We start from the raw sequence: 19,466 nt of genomic DNA on the forward strand, positions 1-19,466 counted from the left end.
GTTTTCGCAGCGCCTATAATTTGAATTAGCAGCGCCCAAAAAGCTGTAGTTTGTAGTTTTAGCAGCGCCTATAATTTGAATTAGCAGCGCCCAAAACTTGTAGTTTGTAGTTTTAGCAGCGCCCAAAAAGCTGTAGTTTGTAGTTATTTTGAACTTTTTTTGATGAAAATTGAGGAAATCGGGCTTTTTTTCCGAAAAATTCGCATTTTTTAGCGATTTCTAGCAAATTTCAGCGAAAAAATGGCAAAAATTACGTAAATTTCAGTAGAAATTCCAGTTTTCGAGCTGAAAAAGAGCAAAAATAGAGCATTGAGGGGGGTATTTAACCACATCAAAAAAGTTGAAAATACAACGGAAAAAACGATAATTAATTTGAAAAATGTCTTGTTTTGTTGTTCAATGAAAAGCGTCACAATGATGATAATGGTGAATAATGAATAAATATAAAAAATACACAAAAAAAAGTACACAATTTAGTGATAAATAGAGCGATAAATCGAGATCAATTCAAAAAATTGGAAAAACGGTTCGGACGATTTTGAACGTATAGAAGCCTAAAATGAGCTCAAATGAACGAATTTTGTAATAAAACTGCTCAAAAATTTTAAATTTTTTAAAAATTGTTTTATGGCGGTTCAAAATTTTGAAAAAATTACACTTATTTTAGCTAAAATCACGAATTTTTCCGAGTCACATCTGTCTCCGAAGTTGGCTTTTTTGGAATTATCGTCTTTTATTACATATATATCGGTAATTAATCTAATTTAATGTCGTCGATTAAGGTATTTAAAACCGATAGGTAACAGAGGTGGGCGGATATTTTCTAATAATGAATTTATCAATAAGTATTGATGTAGTTATTCAGGAAGAAATGTATCCGAACAAAAGAGTAACTATTAAGCAACATTTTAATATGATAAAACCTAGAAAAATTCTACAAGTTTTCTGTATAAACGATATGCAAGTCCATTATCCAATATCCGTAAAATCCGTAATATCCGATATCCGATGTTGCTCGGCTAATAAGTTTTAAGGTCTCGGTAAGGAAAACTTGTAGAATTTTTCTAGATTTTATCATATTAAAATGTTGCTTAATAGTTACTCTTTTGTTCGGATGCATTTCTTCCAGAATAACTACATCAATACTTATTGATAAATTCATTATTAGAAAATATCCGCCCACCTCTGTTACCTATCGGTTTTAAATGCACCTTAATCGACGACATTAAATTAGATTAATTACCGATATATATGTAATAAAAGACGATAATTCCAAAAAAGCCAACTTCGGAGACAGATGTGACTCGGAAAAATTCGTGATTTTAGCTAAAATAAGTGTAATTTTTTCAAAATTTTGAACCGCCATAAAACAATTTTTAAAAAATTTAAAATTTTTGAGCAGTTTTATTACAAAATTCGTTCATTTGAGCTCATTTAGGGCTATACGCTCCTTTAATTGCCATAAACGTGGGATTTTTCATCACAAAATCCATTTAAATTACACACAGCACAAAAAAATCCTCAATGATCGCGTAAAAACACGAGAAGCGCGTCGATTTTGCGGCACAACGTTGCTCCATGAAGTCTCGAATAGCACAGCTTCTTCCATTCGTGCTCTTCTGGCTTCATCGTCTCCTCGTTGACAATAAATCGTCGAACAAACACTTCTGGCTCCATTCCAACGTGAAAAACGAAAAGAATCGAGCGGGTGGCCGCCTGATTGCACAGTACAATGTTTGGAGCCGGATTTCCGCGTTCGTCGAGAGCGAACACGTTGGCGCACATTGTTTGGAACGGTGTTACCCAGTTATTGTTACGTGACATTGTTGAGACCATTGTGACCGAGTAGCAGCACATCTGGAAACATTCGTGTGGATTTGTGAAAAAAGTAGTGAAAAATTCGAATTTTTAGAGAACATTTGAATGTATAGTCAAAAATTTCGAATTTTTTGAATTTTCTGTGGAAAAATTTAAATTTTCGAATTTTTTTCAGTGAAAATTCGAATTTTTAGTGAAAGTTTACATTTTATAGTCAAAAATTCAAATGTTTCCAATTTTCTGTGGAAAAATTCAAATTTTTTGAATTTTCTGTGAAAAAATTTAAATTTTTTCAATTTTTTCAATTTTCTGTGAAAAATTCGAATTTTTAGTGATAATTTAAATTTTTTCAGTGTTGGAAATTGGAAAATTTTAAATTTTTTCACAGAAAATTGGAAAATTCAGCTACAATAATTTAAACTTTTCCAATTTTCAGTGAAAATTTGATTTTTTTTTTCAATTTTCTGTGAAAAATTTGAACTTTTTAGTCAAAATTTTAAAATTTTCCAATTTTCTGTGGAAAAATTCGAATTTTTAGTGATAATTTAAATTTTTTCAGTGTTGGAAATTGGAAAATTTTAAATTTTTTCACAGAAAATTGGAAAATTCAGCTACAATAATTTAAACTTTTCCAATTTTCAGTGAAAATTTGATTTTTTTTTCGAATTTTCTGTGAAAAATTTGAACTTTTTAGTCAAAATTTTAAAATTTTCACAGAAAATTGGAAAATTCAGCTACAATAATTTAAACTTTTCCAATTTTCAGTGAAAATTTGATTTTTTTTTTCAATTTTCTGTGAAAAATTTGAACTTTTTAGTCAAAATTTTAAAATTTTCCAATTTTCTGTGGAAAAATTCGAATTTTTAGTGATAATTTAAATTTTTTCAGTGTTGGAAATTGGAAAATTTTAAATTTTTTCACAGAAAATTGGAAAATTCAGCTACAATAATTTAAACTTTTCCAATTTTCAGTGAAAATTTGATTTTTTTTTTTCAATTTTCTGTGAAAAATTTGAACTTTTTAGTCAAAATTTTAAAATTTTCCAATTTTCTGTGGAAAAATTCGAATTTTTAGTGATAATTTAAATTTTTTCAGTGTTGGAAATTGGAAAATTTTAAATTTTTTCACAGAAAATTGGAAAATTCAGCTACAATAATTTAAACTTTTCCAATTTTCAGTGAAAATTTGATTTTTTTTTCGAATTTTCTGTGAAAAATTTGAACTTTTTAGTCAAAATTTTAAAATTTTCCAATTTTCTGTGGAAAAATTCGAATTTTTAGTGATAATTTAAATTTTTTCAGTGTTGGAAATTGGAAAATTTTAAATTTTTTCACAGAAAATTGGAAAATTCAGCTACAATAATTTAAACTTTTCCAATTTTCAGTGAAAATTTGATTTTTTTTTTCAATTTTCTGTGAAAAATTTGAACTTTTTAGTCAAAATTTTAAAATTTTCCAATTTTCTGTGGAAAAATTCGAATTTTTAGTGATAATTTAAATTTTTTCAGTGTTGGAAATTGGAAAATTTTAAATTTTTTCACAGAAAATTGGAAAATTCAGCTACAATAATTTAAACTTTTCCAATTTTCAGTGAAAATTTGATTTTTTTTTCGAATTTTCTGTGAAAAATTTGAACTTTTTAGTCAAAATTTTAAAATTTTCCAATTTTCTGTGGAAAAATTCGAATTTTTAGTGATAATTTAAATTTTTTCAGTGTTGGAAATTGGAAAATTTTAAATTTTTTCACAGAAAATTGGAAAATTCAGCTACAATAATTTAAACTTTTCCAATTTTCAGTGAAAATTTGATTTTTTTTTTCAATTTTCTGTGAAAAATTTGAACTTTTTAGTCAAAATTTTAAAATTTTCCAATTTTCTGTGGAAAAATTCGAATTTTTAGTGATAATTTAAATTTTTTCAGTGTTGGAAATTGGAAAATTTTAAATTTTTTCACAGAAAATTGGAAAATTCAGCTACAATAATTTAAACTTTTCCAATTTTCAGTGAAAATTTGATTTTTTTTTCGAATTTTCTGTGAAAAATTCGAATTTCTAGTGATAATTTAAATTTTTCAGTGAAAAATTGGAAAATGTTGAATTTTTTCACAGAAAATTGGAAAACTCAGCTACAATAATTTGAATTTTTTGAATTTTCAGTGAAAAAATTTAAATTTTTTAAATTTTCTGTGAAAAAATTTAAATTTTTAGTGAAAATTTGAATTTATAGTCAAAAATTTAAATTTTTTGAATTTTCAGTGAAAAAATTTGAATTTTTTCCAATTTTCAGTGGAAAAATTCAAATTCTTTCAATTTTTTTCAGTGAAAATTCGAATTTTTAGTGAAAGTTTACATTTTATAGTCAAAAATTCAAAATTTTCCAATTTTCTGTGAAAATATCCAATTTTAACGTTAAAATACGAGATTTAGCGATTTTTTTTTTGGATTTTCAGTGAAAAATTAAATTTTAACATTAAAAAAAAAGATTTTCAGTGAAAAATCTCGGAATTTGACCATTTTTCAATTTTTAAAGCAATATTTTTGCAATTTTTAACTCAAATAACCCCAAAAAAAATGGTTTTTTTTTCGGTGATTTCCGAAAAAAAACTTACAGCGTACTGACAAGCGTACATAACTCTTGCCGGATCCCGTTGACACTTCATTTTTATACCGTCTTTCGTCTCAACTTCAACACCATCCGACGATATATTCGCGAAAAAGACGCTTCGTACACTGGAAATACTGGAACGACGTTAGTGGGACGGAAATTATTATTAGTGATTTTTGGCTTTTTGGCTTTGGCTTATTTTTCGAATTTTCATTCAATTTTTTAGCCAAAAAAACCTGAAAAAGCTAATTTTAAATTTTTTGTTAAATAATTTCACTGATATTCAAAAAATTGGAATATTTTGATTTTTTTTTCTCTAAAAAATCACTTTTTCTTCAAATTTTTTGCAAAAATCGAATTTCGTTCGAAAAATTCCACCAATGTCTCAATTTTCAAGAAAACTGAAAATTTCACCCAAAATTTGTGAATTTTTCGCTTAAAATGGCAAAATTTTCGAAAATTCTGCCAATTTCAATGAGAATTTTGTACATTTCAGCTTTGACATAGAAAAATGCTCTTTTCTTGGCAAATTTCAGCTAATTTTTCTAAAAATTCAATTTTTCTGACCAAAAACCTGCGAAAAACCAATTTTTGCGTGATTCTTTGCACAAAAATTCGATTTTCTTGAAATTTTCGCAAGAAATTTGACTATTTCTTGCCAATTTCTCAGGAAAATGGGCTTTTTTCATTAAAAATTGGCAGAAAAACTGAATTTTTTGAACTGAATAATGCGTTTTTGGACTTAAATGCTCTTTTTTCCAAAATTTTTTGACTTTCTAGCGATAAAATTAAACTTTTATTTTTTTTTTGCAGCAATTTTTCACAATTTTCCCGTAAAATTTTTCAGTTTTTCTCGAATTTTTCAGTTTTTCTCGAATTTTTTCCATGAAAAATGCGATTTTCCATAGTTTTTCAAGGAAAAATCAAAATTTTTTGCTCGAAAACTTTATTTTTGTGTAAAAAACCCGTATTTTTCCATAAAAATTGAATTTTCGACCCAAAATATGCGGAAACACTATTATTTTTCGAATTTTCATTCAATTTTTTTAGCCAAAAAAACCTGAAGAAGCTAACTTTAAATTTTTTGTTAAATAATTTCAGTGATATTCAAAAAATTGGAATATTTTGATTTTTTTTTCTCTAAAAAATCACTTTTTCTTCAAATTTTTTGCAAAAATCGAATTTCGTCCGAAAAATTCCACCAATTTCTCAATTTTCACGAAAACTGAAAATTTCACCGAAAATTTGTAAATTTCAGCTTTGACACAGAAAAATGCACTTTTTTAGCAAATTTTTCTTTAAAAAATTCAATTTTTCTGACCAAAAACCCGCGAAAACCCACATTTTTGCGTGATTTTTTGCACAAAAATTCGATTTTTTTGAAATTTTCGCAAGAAATTTGAAAATTTCAATTGCCAATTTCCACCATATCAAACTCACGTTCCAATATACATTTCAAAATCCTTAGAAGTCATATTAAACATCATCCGTGACGTAGTTCGACCACAATTCAACCATCTATACTGTACAGTTGGATCAAGACTGATACGGCTTACACGTTCCGCCACGTCGGAAACCATTGTTACGAGAGCCCGGTGAGAAGCCACATCGAGCATTCGTTGTAGAATTGAACGCGATCGCACGGCGCGCTCTTCGATCTACAAATTAATTTTCTCTTGGAATTAACTGAAAAATATTGAATAAAGTGTACGTTTTTTTTTATTCATAACTTTCGACAAATTCCGCAGTTTTTCAAAAAACGTTACATTATTAGTCAACATTTTTTCGCAAAAATTTATTTAAAAAATGATAAAAATTGAAAATGTTCAGATTTTCTAAACTCAAAATTGTCTGAAAATCATCAAATTTTAATAAAAATCTTTATTTCCGAAAAAAAAAACAATTTTTTCAAAGGTTTTTCTCAAAAAAGCGGAAAACTTGAAAAACTGGGGAACTTGTCGAGTTTTCGAAAAAAAAATTTCAATTTAAATTTTTACGAATATAAACCAAGAAACTAGAATTTTAAAGAAAAAAAATCGATTTTTTCAGGCAAATTTTTTAAAATTAGCCAGAAAATCTAAATTCTCTAATTTTTTTTGTTTTTTTCAGAATTTCTAATGAAAATGTTTAATTTTATGGTAAAAAATCTGAGATTTTAACGATTTTTTAAATTTATCGTTTTTTTTTTAACTTACAAAAATTCTAGAATAAATTGGAAAAAAAAAACAAAAAAAAATTTTTTTTTTGTAAAATGTCCGTTTTTTGCAAAAAAAAAAGAGTAAAAATTCCGCTTTTTGGAAAATTTCCAATTTTTATCATTTTTTTTGCGACGTTTTCAAAAAACGGGAAATTTTCAGAGAAAACTATAAAATGTTCCGTTTTTCACCTAAATTTTACGTTTTTTCTTTCTCAAAACTGTCAGATTTTCAATGAAAATCAACAATTTTTCCGGCGGAAACTACGCTACCTGAGCGGTATTAAATCCACCACAACCCCTCAAATCCAGGGCTTCTGGCAAATGAGTAACTGGCATTGAGCAGAAAAATTGTGGTCGAATGAATTTAGTGCACTCAAATCCGATAATCATTTCACGGAGCACACGATTCAAATAGATATCTCCTTCTTCTTTAATTTCTCCAGTTTGAAATGGAAACCATTGAAGTTCGAAGCGAAGAAGATAATCATCGAAAAGATGGATTAAAAGTACGTTATCACGAATAATGGAGAGCCGGTTGCGGAGCTTGATGGCGTCGGTGCAAATCTGGAAAAAAAAATTTAAATTCAAAAATTTTCGTTTTTTCAGTCAAAATTTTAATTTTTTCAGTCAAAATGTATTAGGTTGAGCAAAAAGTCTTTGCAATATTTTGAATTTTTTTGGAAAAAGTATTTATTAAAAGCTGTCGTTCCCCTATTGAAGGGGACGATTTACGATACAGCTCCTCGGAGTGGAATAATCTCGAAAGATTATTCCCCAGTGATGCGGATAGAATAAGACGAAGATTTAGCTTTCCGCAATAGTTATTTATTAGAATAATCGATCGGTGGTGGTGAATATGAAGGAAGATGAGTAATTAGTAGTATGAGTTGGTGAAAAGGTCATAGGATCGGAGTATAAACCGAATACAACCACCTCCTAGGTGTGGTTGGTGGAAGAAGTGAATAATATTCAAATCGAAAGGATAGGTGGTGGTTTCCAATGGCTGCGTATCCTGTCGTCGCTTGAGTCGCCGCGCAGCTAATGTCGCTGTGGGGCGCGAGTCCTCTGCGTCTCTCGTTGTTATCACCCTTCGCGGTGGCACCGCGACACTCCGCCTGAGAAAAGATCCGAATTCCGAAGGAATTTGGATGATCTCATCTGGAATCCACTCGCCAATGACGCGGCTTGTCCTCCGACACTGCTTGGCTCCGACGCTCCTTTGCTCCTCCGACACTGGTACTCCAACACCAGCGATCCCAGCTTGTCCTTCTTATCCCGAACGTCTTTCGACGTGATCGATAACTTTTCAGCTTGTCCTTCTTATCCCGAACGTCTTTCGACGTGATCGCTAACTTCTCCTGGTCGCTGCTCTTCCTCCTAAGCTTTTCCTCCTTTTGTTGACGAAGATCCGAATTCCAACGGATTCTGGATGTCCCGAAGCCAACTCCATCGTCCGACGTTGCTGCTGCTCTGATGTACGACGTCTTCCGATCTCCGCTGCTGGTGATCCTCAGAGCGCACCGTCCTGATCCATCCCTTCGTGCGTACAGCACGACAAAAGCGATCACGATTCAATGGGTAATATATTTACCATTAATGTCTATGACTTCTTGCCAACGCAACGGAAGCTAAACAATACCCTCCGCATAGAACTTCTGAGATTTGAAGGCAAAAAAGGCAAAAAACTTGGATTCCGAGTGTCTGGAGCTTCTGGAGGGTCTTCAAAGCTGTATGAGGTCTTGCGTTGTCAAGTAGCATCAACAATTTTGATCCTCTAGGGCGATGTAGTCGGTGAGCATGGACCATCTTTTCCAATTGAGTGCAGTATAGATCAGCGTTGATGGTGGCTCCGTCTGGAAGAAGCTCTCGGAAAATGACAACGTTACTGTCCCATCAAATTGAGAGAACCTATTTTTCTCGTAAAGTTTTCTTTTGAGGTCAGGTTTTGCGGTTTCCTTGACCGGGACCCTCTTTTTTTCCTTGTATGGTTAACATACAGTACCCATTTCTCATCTCCAGTAATGGTATCCTTAACCCAGTCCGTCGTTCGTTTCCTAGTGAGCAGCGAAAGAGAGAGGTTACAACGCAATTTTTTCAAAAATCGGACATTTTGTGAGGAACGAGTTGACCGAGTTTTGGCACCCTTCCAGTTTCGCGGAGATGGTTGATGATGGTTGTTTGGGGATGCTTGAGAGTCGCAGAAAGTTCGCATGACGTTGTTCTTGAATCATCATCCAGGGCTCTTGAAATATCCTCATCGATATTCAAACGAGGGCGACCGTATCTTGGTTTTTGAGACCGTAGTTCTTTTTCGTGAACTTTTCAAACCAAAACTTTATGGTATTGTTGGTGACAGAGTTCTTGCCTAACACTACACACATGTTACGACGAGCTTCGTTGCATTTGCGGCCTTGGAGGAACTCGTACAGAAAAACTCCTAGGAGGACGTGGCGTTCGGCGAGCAAATTCTGGGTCATTTTGAACAGCACCCAAAAGTTTTTTCAAATGTATTAAACATGCTCATTACGTACTAAACAAATAAAAAACAGAATTGGAAAAAAATGATTTAACGCTGAGAAATGAAGAAAAATACGAATATTGCAAAGACTTTTTGCTCAACCTAATATTTAAAGGAGGACTAACGGTTCGGACGATTTTGAACTTATAGACCCAAAATGAGCTCAAATGAACGAATTTCGTAATGAAACTGCTCTAAAATTTTCCAAAAATGTTTTATAACGGTTCAAAATTTTGAAAAAATAACACTGATTTTGACCAAAATCATGAATTTCTCCCATTTTTCCGTGTCACATCCGTGTCCGAAGTTGGCTTTTCTGGAATTTTCGTTCTTTATTACATACCAGCCGCTGACCGCGCCTACGACGCGGCCAACGACTGGCAACATTTGAAATGTTTGACACAATCATTTAAAAATGTCTTATGAAAAAATAATGAAACTTTCACATCTTCCCAAATGTTCCCAACTCTCAGCAAGAAACTATCAAAATATCTTGACATTTTCCTCACCAATTCCCAAGCCAATACACTTTCAAAAACTTAAAACGCAATTTTCCACCAAACTTCAATAATCCTACAATAATCCTACAGCACCCCAACAGTACCACTACAGTACCTTGACACTATTCCCTACCAACTCCCGAGCCAACACTTCTTCAAAACGTTTTAAACTCAAAATTTCCTAAACTACAGCAACCCTACCGTGTATCTACAGTACTTCTACAGTACTACTACAGTACCTTGACATTATCCCTCCAGCAACTCCCAACCCAATACCTCTTCTGTGGACAAAAACTAAATTTTTCCTAAACTACAGTAACGCTACCGTATACCTACCGTACTTCTACAGTACCACTACAGTACCTTGACATTATCCCCCAGTAACTCCCAACCCAATACCTCTTCTGTAGACAAAAACTCAATTTTTCCTAAACTACAGTAACGCTACCGTATACCTACAGTACTTCTACAGTACTACTACAGTACCTTGACATTATCCCCCCAGCAACTCCCAACCCAATACCTCTTCTGTGGACAAAAACTAAATTTTTCCTAACCTACAGTAACGCTACCGTATACCTACAGTACTTCTACAGTACCACTACAGTACCTTGACATTATCCCCCAGCAACTCCCAACCAATACCTCTTCTGTAGACAAAAACTCACATTTTCTCAAACTACAGTAACCCTACCGTATGACTACAGTACTCCTACAGTACTACTACAGTACCTTGACATTATCCCCCAGCAACTCCCAACCCAATACCTCTTCTGTAGACAAAAACTCACATTTTCTCAAACTACAGTAACCCTACCGTATACCTACAGTACTCCTACAGTACTACTACAGTACCTTGACATTATCCCTCACCAACTCTTAACCCAATATCTCTTCCAACTACAGAAAAGAGAGTTGAAACATCTAAGATCAAACTACAAACTACAAACGGACGGAAGGACACGCGCTTTATATATAGTTTACGTATATTGGTAGTTTATCTCATTTAATTTCGTCGATTAAAGTACATTTAAAGCCGATAGGTAACCAAAAATCATCGAAATTGGTTATCTATCGGTTTTAAATGTACCTTAATCGACGACATTAAATTAGATATTAATTACCAATATATGTAATAAAGGATGATAATTCCAAAAAAGCCAACTACGGACGGATGTGACATGGAAAATGGGAAAAATTCGTGATTTTAGCCAAAATCAGTGCAATTTTTTCAAAATTTTGAACCGCCATAAAAAATTTTTGAAAAATTTTTGAGCAGTTTCATTACGAAATTCGTTCATTTGAGCTTATTTTGGGTCTATAAGTTCAAAATCGTCCGAACCGTTAGTCCTCCTTTAAAAAGTATTTCTCATACCGAAAAAATCGAAAAAAAAGCCTCGTTTTTTGAAAATTTTAAAAATTTCAATCTTTACGAATATCGTTCACAAAAAAATTAGCTAGGTATTCTTCTTTAAAAGCGAGAATTTTCGATATTTTGACATTTTCCTGAAAAAACTGAAAATTTTTTAGATTTCCGCTGAAAAATGCAACGAAACTATCTGTAAAAAGGCATTTTTCTGAATAAAACACCGAACAATCGGGGGAATTTTTTTTAAAACAATAATTTTCTATTTTTTCGGCATTTTAAGTGGAAAAATTGAAAATGTTAGATTTCTTCTGAAAAATCGACAAATTTACAACAATTTTTGATTTTCAAATAAAAATTGATTTTTTTGAATAAAATACCAAAAAAACAAAAAAAATCTATTTTTCTGAAGACTGTAGTGATTTTTTTGTTTTTTATTGGTATTTCATTCAAAAAAAATCAATTTTTATTTGAAAATCAAAAAATGTTGTAAAATTTGTCGATTTTTCAGAAGAAATCTAACATTTTCAGTTTTTCCACTTAAAATGCCGAAAAAAATAGAAAATTATTGTTTCACAAAAAAACATTTTCCCCGATTTTTCGGTGTTTTATTCAGAAAAATGCCTTTTTACGAATAAATTCGTTCCATTTTCCAGAGGAAATCCAAAAAAAAATTTCAGTTTTTTCAGGAAAATGTCAAAATATCGAAAATTCTCGCCTTTAAAGAAGAATACCTGGCTAATTTTTTGTGAGCGATTTTCGTAAAAATTGGAATTTTTGAAACTTTCAAAAATCTAGGCGTTTTTTTTCGATTTTTTCGGTATGAGAAATTACTTTTTTTTTGAAAATCGAAAAAAAAATCTTCACTTTTATCAAAAAAAAAAGTACCAAAAAATAATGATTAAAAATTCGATAAAGAAATAAATTTTTCTGTGCTTTTTCTGAAAAATCTTTTTTTTCCCCCTGTAAAATTGTAAAATATTGATTTTTCACCGGGGAAAATCGATCATTTTTCCCCATTTTTTACAACAAAAAAAGGGCCCGTACAGTTTTGAATACATCTCTGAGTAAAAGTGTATTCTGTGCCCATTTCAACGAATCCTTCCAGTGCAATAGTTTAACTTTCTCCGAATCCGATTCTCTATAGGAATATGTATATTTCTTGTCTTTAGGATCCCGAAAGAGACCATTTCCGCTTTGAATATCGTCCTGTACAATACTGACGGCGAGCATCGACCGTCGAGCCAAATCTTTGGGCACCGAAACTTCGATAATCGACAAATTTTCCATATTATTGCTTAGAGATCGTCGGGAAATGTCGAAAATCGCCGGAGTATCGTATTTCCAGCCGAAAATGTGATAGGATAGGTCTCCGCAAATGTAGTCGCCGACTTTTCGTACTCGCCAGATTTCACGCATTTCTCGGAGTTCTCTGACAAAAAATTATATTAAAATACTCTGAAATTGAGTCAAAAAGTTAATTTTTCGGAAGTTTAAACCTTAAAAATGGCGAAAATTTGTAGTTTGTAGCTTAGCAGCGCCCAAAACTAAATTAGCAGCGCCCAAAAACTTGTAGTTTGTAGTTTTAGCAGCGCCACACGGCCTCCAGAATTCGCTGGAATTCGTTTCGCGGGGACAGCAGTTTTTTGCTATTTTTGGTTTCTATGAAAATTATTTTAAATTTTTGATTCATAATATTCTTAAGAAGTATCATCCGAATTGAAAATGTGTAAAATTATGAAATTTGACCGAAAACTGAAAGTTTTACAGAAGGAAGCCACTACAGTTGTTAAAAAAATGTATCAGGATCGCCATTTTTGCGATTTATGCGTCGTAAAATATGTCATTTTGTAGAGAATTAACAGTTTTATAAGAATTTTCGTTTGAAAATTTAAAATAGTTTTTATTAAAAACTTTAAAATTGAAGAAATGAAAAGATTTTAACGTAAAATTGTTGATTTTTTGAATATTTTTTTATTAGAAATTAAAGAATTAAAATTTCAAAACGAAAATTCTTATAAAACTTTTAATTCTCTACAAAATGACATATTTTACGACGCATAAATCGCAAAAATGGCGATCCTGATACATTTTTTTAACAACTGTAGTGGCTTCCTTCTGTAAAACTTTCAGATTTCGGTCAAATTTCATAATTTTACACATTTTCAATTCGGATGATACTTCTTAAGAATATTATAATACAAAAAATCAAAAATATTTCCTATAGAAGCCAAAAATAGCAAAAAACTGCTGTCCCCGCGAAACGAATTCCCGCGAATTCTGGAGTTCGTGAGGTGCCGCGCGAGCGCGCTCTAATAATTATGAACACTCCAGGAGGCCGTGCGCCAAACCATTTTCTTGAGAAAAATCCAATTAAATTGCCGTTTTTAGACTTTTTTCGCCAAATTTATTAGTTAGGAAAATTCATTAAGATGCCATTTTTGCAGTAGTGTTAGCAGCGCCCAAAATCTTGTAGTTTGTAGTTTAGCAGCGCCCAAAAACTTGTAGTTTGTAGTTTTAGCAGCGCCCAAAAACTTGTAGTTTGTAGTTTAGCAGCGCCCAAAAACTTGTAGTTTGTAGTTTTAGCAGCGCCCAAAAACTTGTAGTTTGTAGTTTAGCAGCGCCCAAAACTTGTAGTTTGTAGTTTTAGCAGCGCCCAAAAACTTGTAGTTTGTAGTTTAGCAGCGCCCAAAATTCAAAAACACGCTAAAATCCTCAATTTTCATCGATTTTCCTTCATTTTTTCGCTAAAATATTCAAGATTGAGCGCAATTTCGTTGCTGAAAGCACCAAAAACCAAGTGGAACCTCAAAAAACCGCAATTTTCAACAAAAATCGCTAAAATTGATGATTTTCCATGCGGATTTTGCAAAAAGCAGCGCAATTTTCCAAAAAAAAAAAGTGTTTTTTTTAAACGATTTTGATTTTCAAGCATTTTTTGCTCAAATTTACAAGATTTAGCCTGAAAACATGTGGAAACACAATTTTTCATGGAAAAGCTGCAAAATTTTCAGCTTTTCCGTAATTTTCAATCGATTTTCTCCAATTTTCCACAGCTGTTCCATCATACTCACTCGAAGAACTTTGTTCTCTGTAAATGAGCCATATAATCGGCTGACAATCCCAAATTCGACGAGGCCCGCTGGCGCTGCTTCTGAGCCATATCGAGCACCTGAACCGCCTCCTGAAGAGCCCGCCGCTTCCAAATCCACTGAGTTCCTCGATTTGTGCTTATCGTCTCTGGAGTTGGCTCTTGGACGGTTATTGGATCCAATACTGTCAGTGCTTTCATGTAATCTGTGGATTTTGTAACGGAGATGACGTCGAGCAGGCTGTTCAGCTGATTTAGGGATTCACTGCAATGAAAATTGGATTTTTTTTTTGGGCTTTTTCTCAGATTTTGAAGTTCGTTAAGCGAAAAATCTACAATTTACTGCGTATTTCAGTGTAAAATTCAACTTTTTTAATCAAAAATTGATGAAAAATATCATGAAAAATGGCGAAAATGTAGTTTTTCAGCAAATTTTTGTTATTTTTTTTGTTGTAAAAACCTGATAAAACCGCATTTTTCTAGCATTTTCATCAAATTTTGTGAAAAACATTTTAGATTTCGATTTTCGCATTAAAAATCAATGTTTTTATAGGTTTTAAACCAAAAATACGAGAAAATTCAAATTAGCAGCGCCCAAAACTTGTAGTTTGTAGTGTAGCAGCGCCCAAAATTGAATTAGCAGCGCCCAAAACTTGTAGTTTGTAGTCTAGCAGCGCCCAAAATTGAATTAGCAGCGCCTAAATCTTGTAGTTTGTAGTCTAAGCAGAGCCCAAAATTGAATTAGCAGCGCCCAAAATTGTAGTTTATAGTCTAAGCAGAGCCCAAAACTTGTAGTTTGTAGTCTAAGCAGAGCCCAAAATTGAATTAGCAGCGCCCAAAATTGTAGTTTATAGTCTAAGCAGAGCCCAAAATTGAATTAGCAGCGCCTAAATCTTGTAGTTTGTAGTCTAAGCAGAGCCCAAAATTGAATTAGCAGCGCCCAAAATTGTAGTTTATAGTCTAAGCAGAGCCCAAAATTGAATTAGCAGCGCGCAAAATTGTAGTTTGTAGTCTAAGCAGCGCCCAAAATTCAGTTAGCAGCGCCCAAAACTTGTAGTTTGTAGTCTAAGCAGCGCCTAAAATTGAATTAGCAGCGCCCAAAACTTGTAGTTTGTAGTCTAAACAGCGCCCAAAATTGAAGTAGCAGCGCCCAAAACTTGTAGTTTGTAGTCTAGCAGCACCCAAAATTGTAGTTTGTAGTCTAAGCAGCGCCCAAAATTCAGTTAGCAGCGCCCAAAACTTGTAGTTTGTAGTCTAAGCAGCGCCTAAAATTGAATTAGCAGCGCCCAAAACTTGTAGTTTGTAGTCTAAACAGCGCCCAAAATTGAAGTAGCAGCGCCCAAAACTTGTAGTTTGTAGTCTAGCAGCACCCAAAATTGTAGTTTGTAGTCTAAGCAGCGCCCAAAACTTGTAGTTTGTAGTCTAAGCAGCGCCCAAAATTGAATTAGCAGCGCCCAAAATTGTAGTTTATAGTCTAAGCAGCGCCCAAAAACATGTAGTTTGTAGTGTTAGCAGCGCCCAAAAAAGATTTTCACATAAATTTCGTCATTTTTTCTGTTTTTTGTCTAGAAAATTAGCTAATATCCCATTTTTAAGCTAAAAACTCCAAGAAAATGGCTTTTTTCGAGTGATAATTAGATTTTTTGCCGATTTTTCTACTTTTTCTTGCTCAAAAAAACCGGCTTTTCACTCTCTAAATAATCAATAAAATGTAGATTTTGCGTGTTTCAGAGCTTCAGAGCTTCAACATACTGCAGATATTTAGCTACAGAGCTCCACGGACCGGCTTCTGGGGTGACGAGCTCTTCGTTTAGGCCTCCTTTGGCGACGTTCTGGAAAAAGTTGGAATTTTTTTTATTTTTTTCTTTTTTTTTTTTGTTTGTTTTTCCATTTTTCTCTCAAAAAACCCCAAAAATTGACCGATTTTAAATGAAAAAACCGGAATTTTGCCTAGTTTCATCAAAAAATGTACGAATTTCTCCGCAAAAAATCGCAAAAATTGATAAAAACGTCGTTTTATGGCGAAAAATAAAGTATTTTTCAATATTCCCTGAAAAAATTGAAAATTTGTCGATTTTTTTTCGAAATTATACGATTTTCTCCAAAAAAAAACTTCAAATTATCAGCTTTTAACATAAAAACGGGAATTTTGGCCGGTTTTTATCAGAAAAGGTACGATTTTCTTTGCAAAAAACCTCAAATTACAGATTTTTTTACGAAAAAATCGGAATTTTTCGACTTTTTTGTTTTGAAAATCGATAATTGATGGATTTTTCAATATTTTTTTCAAATTTTCCTGTGAAAAACTCGAAAATTTGTCGATTTTCTTTATTTAAAAGCCTGAAAATCGATGATTTTCTGACTTTTTCCCGAAAATTATTCGATTTTTCTTGATTTTCGCCGGCTTCTACCTCATCATCGAGTTCATCTTCGGGATCAACCTTCGAATTTTCATAAGGCGATTTTGTGCCCACTAGCTTCGTCCATTCCACCTTCCGAGCCAATTTTCCAACATGATCAGTGAACGTCTCGGGCTGCAGGTACCTCTCCACACCGTCAAATCCGATTTCCTGGATTTTCCAGTCATCATTGGATTCCAGCACGAGATCCACTCCTAGTCGTTTTGTGAGATTCACAATGTCTTCGGATTCCGGCTCGATAGGCTCCACCACTTCATCGCCGTCTTCCATTTTTTTTGTGCTAAACTTTTTTAAAAATAATTTTTCGGTTTTTCTTTTGGCGCTGCTCACTATTGATTGAATATTAAAAATATATCTAAAGGCTGCGTAACCTATAAATTATAAAATCGCTTAAAAATTGCAAAAAACTTGAATTTTGGCAGATTTTTTTTTATGGAAAAAGGTCAACAAATGGAGTACCGAGCAGAGTGAGCGTGCGCGCGGATAGAGGAGGTGCGCGACAACAACCCGCATCGAGGTATATACAATCGAGTATCTGCGGAAATCGGGAGGTTTCGGGGGGAACAACGGGGGATCAACAAAGTGTAAAAATTGGGGGCAAAAAAGTGTGAGAAAAAAGACGAAAAAAAAAACAGCAAAAATTAGTGCATGGTGTAGGTGTTCTGCTCGTTGAGATCACACACTTCTCCCTTGAAATCGAACGAAATGTTGATATCCAAGTCACGTTCGTTGTTCTTGTTTGGTGCCATCTCGAATGATCCGGTTATTTCCTCGCCTTTCTTTACTGTGAGCGCGTCCTGAAAAAATCGAAAAATTGAAAAAAAAAATAAAATTTGAATCGAAAGTGTCGAATTTGAAGTCAAAGATGATGTGAAAATTGCAATTTTTTTTCTTTTTTATTAAAACAAAACTGGGTTTTTCTAGCTAACGAAAATTAGTGAAAAATACAACTTTTTGCCTAAAAACCCCGGTTTCAGTCAGAAAATCCGGTTTTTACTCGAAAAATCGATAGAAAAGTGCAAAATTCGTGCAAAAATCTTTAAAAAAACACAAATTTAATACTTAAGACTACTACAAACTACTAGTTTTGGGCGCTGCTAAACTACAAAATTACAAGATTTGGGCGCTGCTAAACTACAAACTACAAGCTTTTGGGCGCTGCTAATTCGCTTTTGGGAGCTGCTAAACTACAAACTACTAGTTTTGGGCGCTGCTAAGCTACAAACTACGATTTTGGGCGCTGCTAGACTACAAACTACAAGATTTGGGCGCTGCTAATTTAATTTTGGGCGCTGCTAAGCTACAAACTACGATTGTGGGCGCTGCTAGACTACAAACTACGAGTTTTGGGCGCTTCTAAGCTACAAACTACAAGATTTGGGCGCTGCTAAACTACAAACTACGAGTTTTGCGCGCTGCTAAGCTACAAACTACGAGCTTTGGGCGCTGCTAAGCTACAAACTACAAGATTTGGGCGCTGCTAAGCTACAAACTACGATTGTGGGCGCTGCTAGACTACAAACTACGAGTTTTGGGCGCTGCTAAGCTACAAACTACAAGATTTGGGCGCTGCTAAACTACAAACTACGAGTTTTGGGCGCCGCTAAGCTACAAACTACGAGTTTTGGGGGCTGCTAATTCATGTTTTCTTAATTTTTTGGCGAATTTTGTTTCAAAAACTGTGAAAAGGTCGATTTTCAGCCCAAAAATCGAAGTTTTTACCATTTACTGACTAAATTTGGTGAAAAACTGTTGAAAAATGGTATTTAACCCGAAAAAAAGTTATTTTTAAGCGCATACTTTAAGATAAAAGACGGTCTGCTTCCAATGAGTGTACTGTACATCTGGCCCAGTCGAGAATCCGGTTTTCTTGTGGCACTTGGAGAACTCGACGGTGAAGAAGGTGACGAAAGCTTGAATATAGTCGCTGCGAGTGCATCTCAGCTTAAAGTCCGATTTGAACGTGAGATCCTCGATTTTAACGGTGTACAAATCAACGTCCTTCAGCAGACAATTGTTGGTGTTGACCTGAGCGTTGTCGACGATATCGACGAGTGGCTCCTTGATCGCGACGTTCTTGATAGCGGACATGTTGAATCCGTAGACTGAATCCCACCAGTGGATCTTGTCCTCCTTGTACTGACGATCCTCGATAGCACAGACGTAGAGACGAGCCTTGTCCGGGAACAACATTCCATTCGGAGCCAACCATCTATCGCGGGCGACGAGCACAGTGTTGAGCATCGACTCGTAGAACAAGCAGTATCCCATCCACTCGGAAATGATGATATCGACCTTCTCAATGCCTCCTGGCAACTCGTGAACGTCCTCTACCTTCGCCTGAATCACCTCGACGATGTGGTCCAGGTTGTTGTCGGCGATTATTTTGCGGGAGGTGAGCGCCATGTTGGAGAATTCCATCTGAAGGAAAAGGAAATTTTTAAAAACCGTTCAAAAAATCCAAAAAAAACTCACCGCGAAAACCTTCTTCGCTCCAGCCTTGGCGGCGAACATGGAAAGAATTCCAGTTCCCGAGCCAACATCCATCACAACTTTGTCTTTGAACAAGTGCGAGTTATGATAGATCGAGTTCCGGTAGGTGGTGGTTCGCACCTCGTCCTTGAGCATCTCCTCGTGGATACCGAAGTGAGCGTACGAGTCGAAGTAGTAGTCCTTGCTGGTCAACTCTTTTGCAGCCGGTGCCGCCACCGGCGCATCTGCGGACTTCCCGTTTTCGGTACTCATTGTCCCGCTGGAAAAAGGTTAATTATTAAATTAATTAATGTGAGATCCACATGCTCTGAAATCCACTTTTAGGGCCAAAATTCATGTATTTTCTTGTTCGAAAAGCTTTTTAATCAAAAAATAATTAATTTTCAGCAAAAAAAACCAAAAAATCAATTGAAAATCAACTGAAAATCATGAAATTCGAGTGAAAAAGACGAAAAAAAAAG

General features: G+C 33.9%; 2 protein-coding genes across 3 annotated transcripts; both read right to left on the reverse strand.

Annotated features, from left to right (window-relative positions):
* Positions 1–366: 366 nt before the first annotated feature.
* On the reverse strand, positions 367–16,800 carry mdt-17 (Mediator of RNA polymerase II transcription subunit 17). Of its 2 annotated transcripts, NM_001392708.1 has the most exons (9): positions 16,504–16,800; positions 15,845–15,924; positions 14,076–14,357; positions 12,049–12,433; positions 6,888–7,181; positions 5,861–6,078; positions 4,425–4,545; positions 1,507–1,857; positions 367–554 (listed from the first exon to the last, which is right to left on the reverse strand). In NM_001392708.1, exons 1-8 carry the CDS (start codon positions 16,780–16,782, stop codon positions 1,522–1,524), a joined length of 1,995 nt encoding a protein of 664 aa, NP_001379536.1. In that variant the 5' UTR covers positions 16,783–16,800; the 3' UTR covers positions 367–554; positions 1,507–1,521. The 2 variants fall into 2 exon arrangements, with proteins under 2 accessions (NP_001379536.1, NP_001256910.1); NM_001269981.6 differs by having other exon boundaries at positions 371–1,857; positions 4,425–4,554; positions 16,504–16,797.
* A 129-nt stretch (positions 16,801–16,929) lies between these two features.
* Positions 16,930–19,264, reverse strand: prmt-1 (Protein arginine N-methyltransferase 1). The gene is made up of 3 exons (NM_075508.8): positions 18,988–19,264; positions 18,313–18,933; positions 16,930–17,309 (listed from the first exon to the last, which is right to left on the reverse strand). Exons 1-3 carry the CDS (start codon positions 19,255–19,257, stop codon positions 17,154–17,156), a joined length of 1,047 nt encoding a protein of 348 aa, NP_507909.1. The 5' UTR covers positions 19,258–19,264; the 3' UTR covers positions 16,930–17,153.
* Positions 19,265–19,466: the final 202 nt, after the last annotated feature.

The sequence above is a fragment of the Caenorhabditis elegans genome, chromosome V, assembly GCF_000002985.6.
Source record: "Caenorhabditis elegans chromosome V".
In the NCBI taxonomy this organism is placed as follows: Eukaryota; Metazoa; Nematoda; class Chromadorea; order Rhabditida; family Rhabditidae; genus Caenorhabditis; species Caenorhabditis elegans.

Bases quoted from the DNA above. Each gene is read 5' to 3' on its own strand.
- mdt-17 (NM_001269981.6), bottom strand. From the start codon at position 16,782: ATGGAAGACGGCGATGAAGTGGTGGAGCCTATCGAGCCGGAATCCGAA. The intron at 14,358-15,844 runs GTATGTTGAAGC...TTTTCATTGCAG, and splicing joins TCTGTAGCTAAATATCTGCA to TGAATCCCTAAATCAGCTGA. The intron at 1,858-4,424 runs GTAAGTTTTTTT...GAATGTTTCCAG, and splicing joins TGTACGCTTGTCAGTACGCT to ATGTGCTGCTACTCGGTCAC.
- prmt-1 (NM_075508.8), bottom strand. From the start codon at position 19,257: ATGAGTACCGAAAACGGGAAGTCCGCAGATGCGCCGGTGGCGGCACCG. The intron at 18,934-18,987 runs GTGAGTTTTTTT...CTTTTCCTTCAG, and splicing joins GAGCGAAGAAGGTTTTCGCG to ATGGAATTCTCCAACATGGC. The intron at 17,310-18,312 runs GTATGCGCTTAA...CGATTTTTTCAG, and splicing joins AGACCGTCTTTTATCTTAAA to GACGCGCTCACAGTAAAGAA.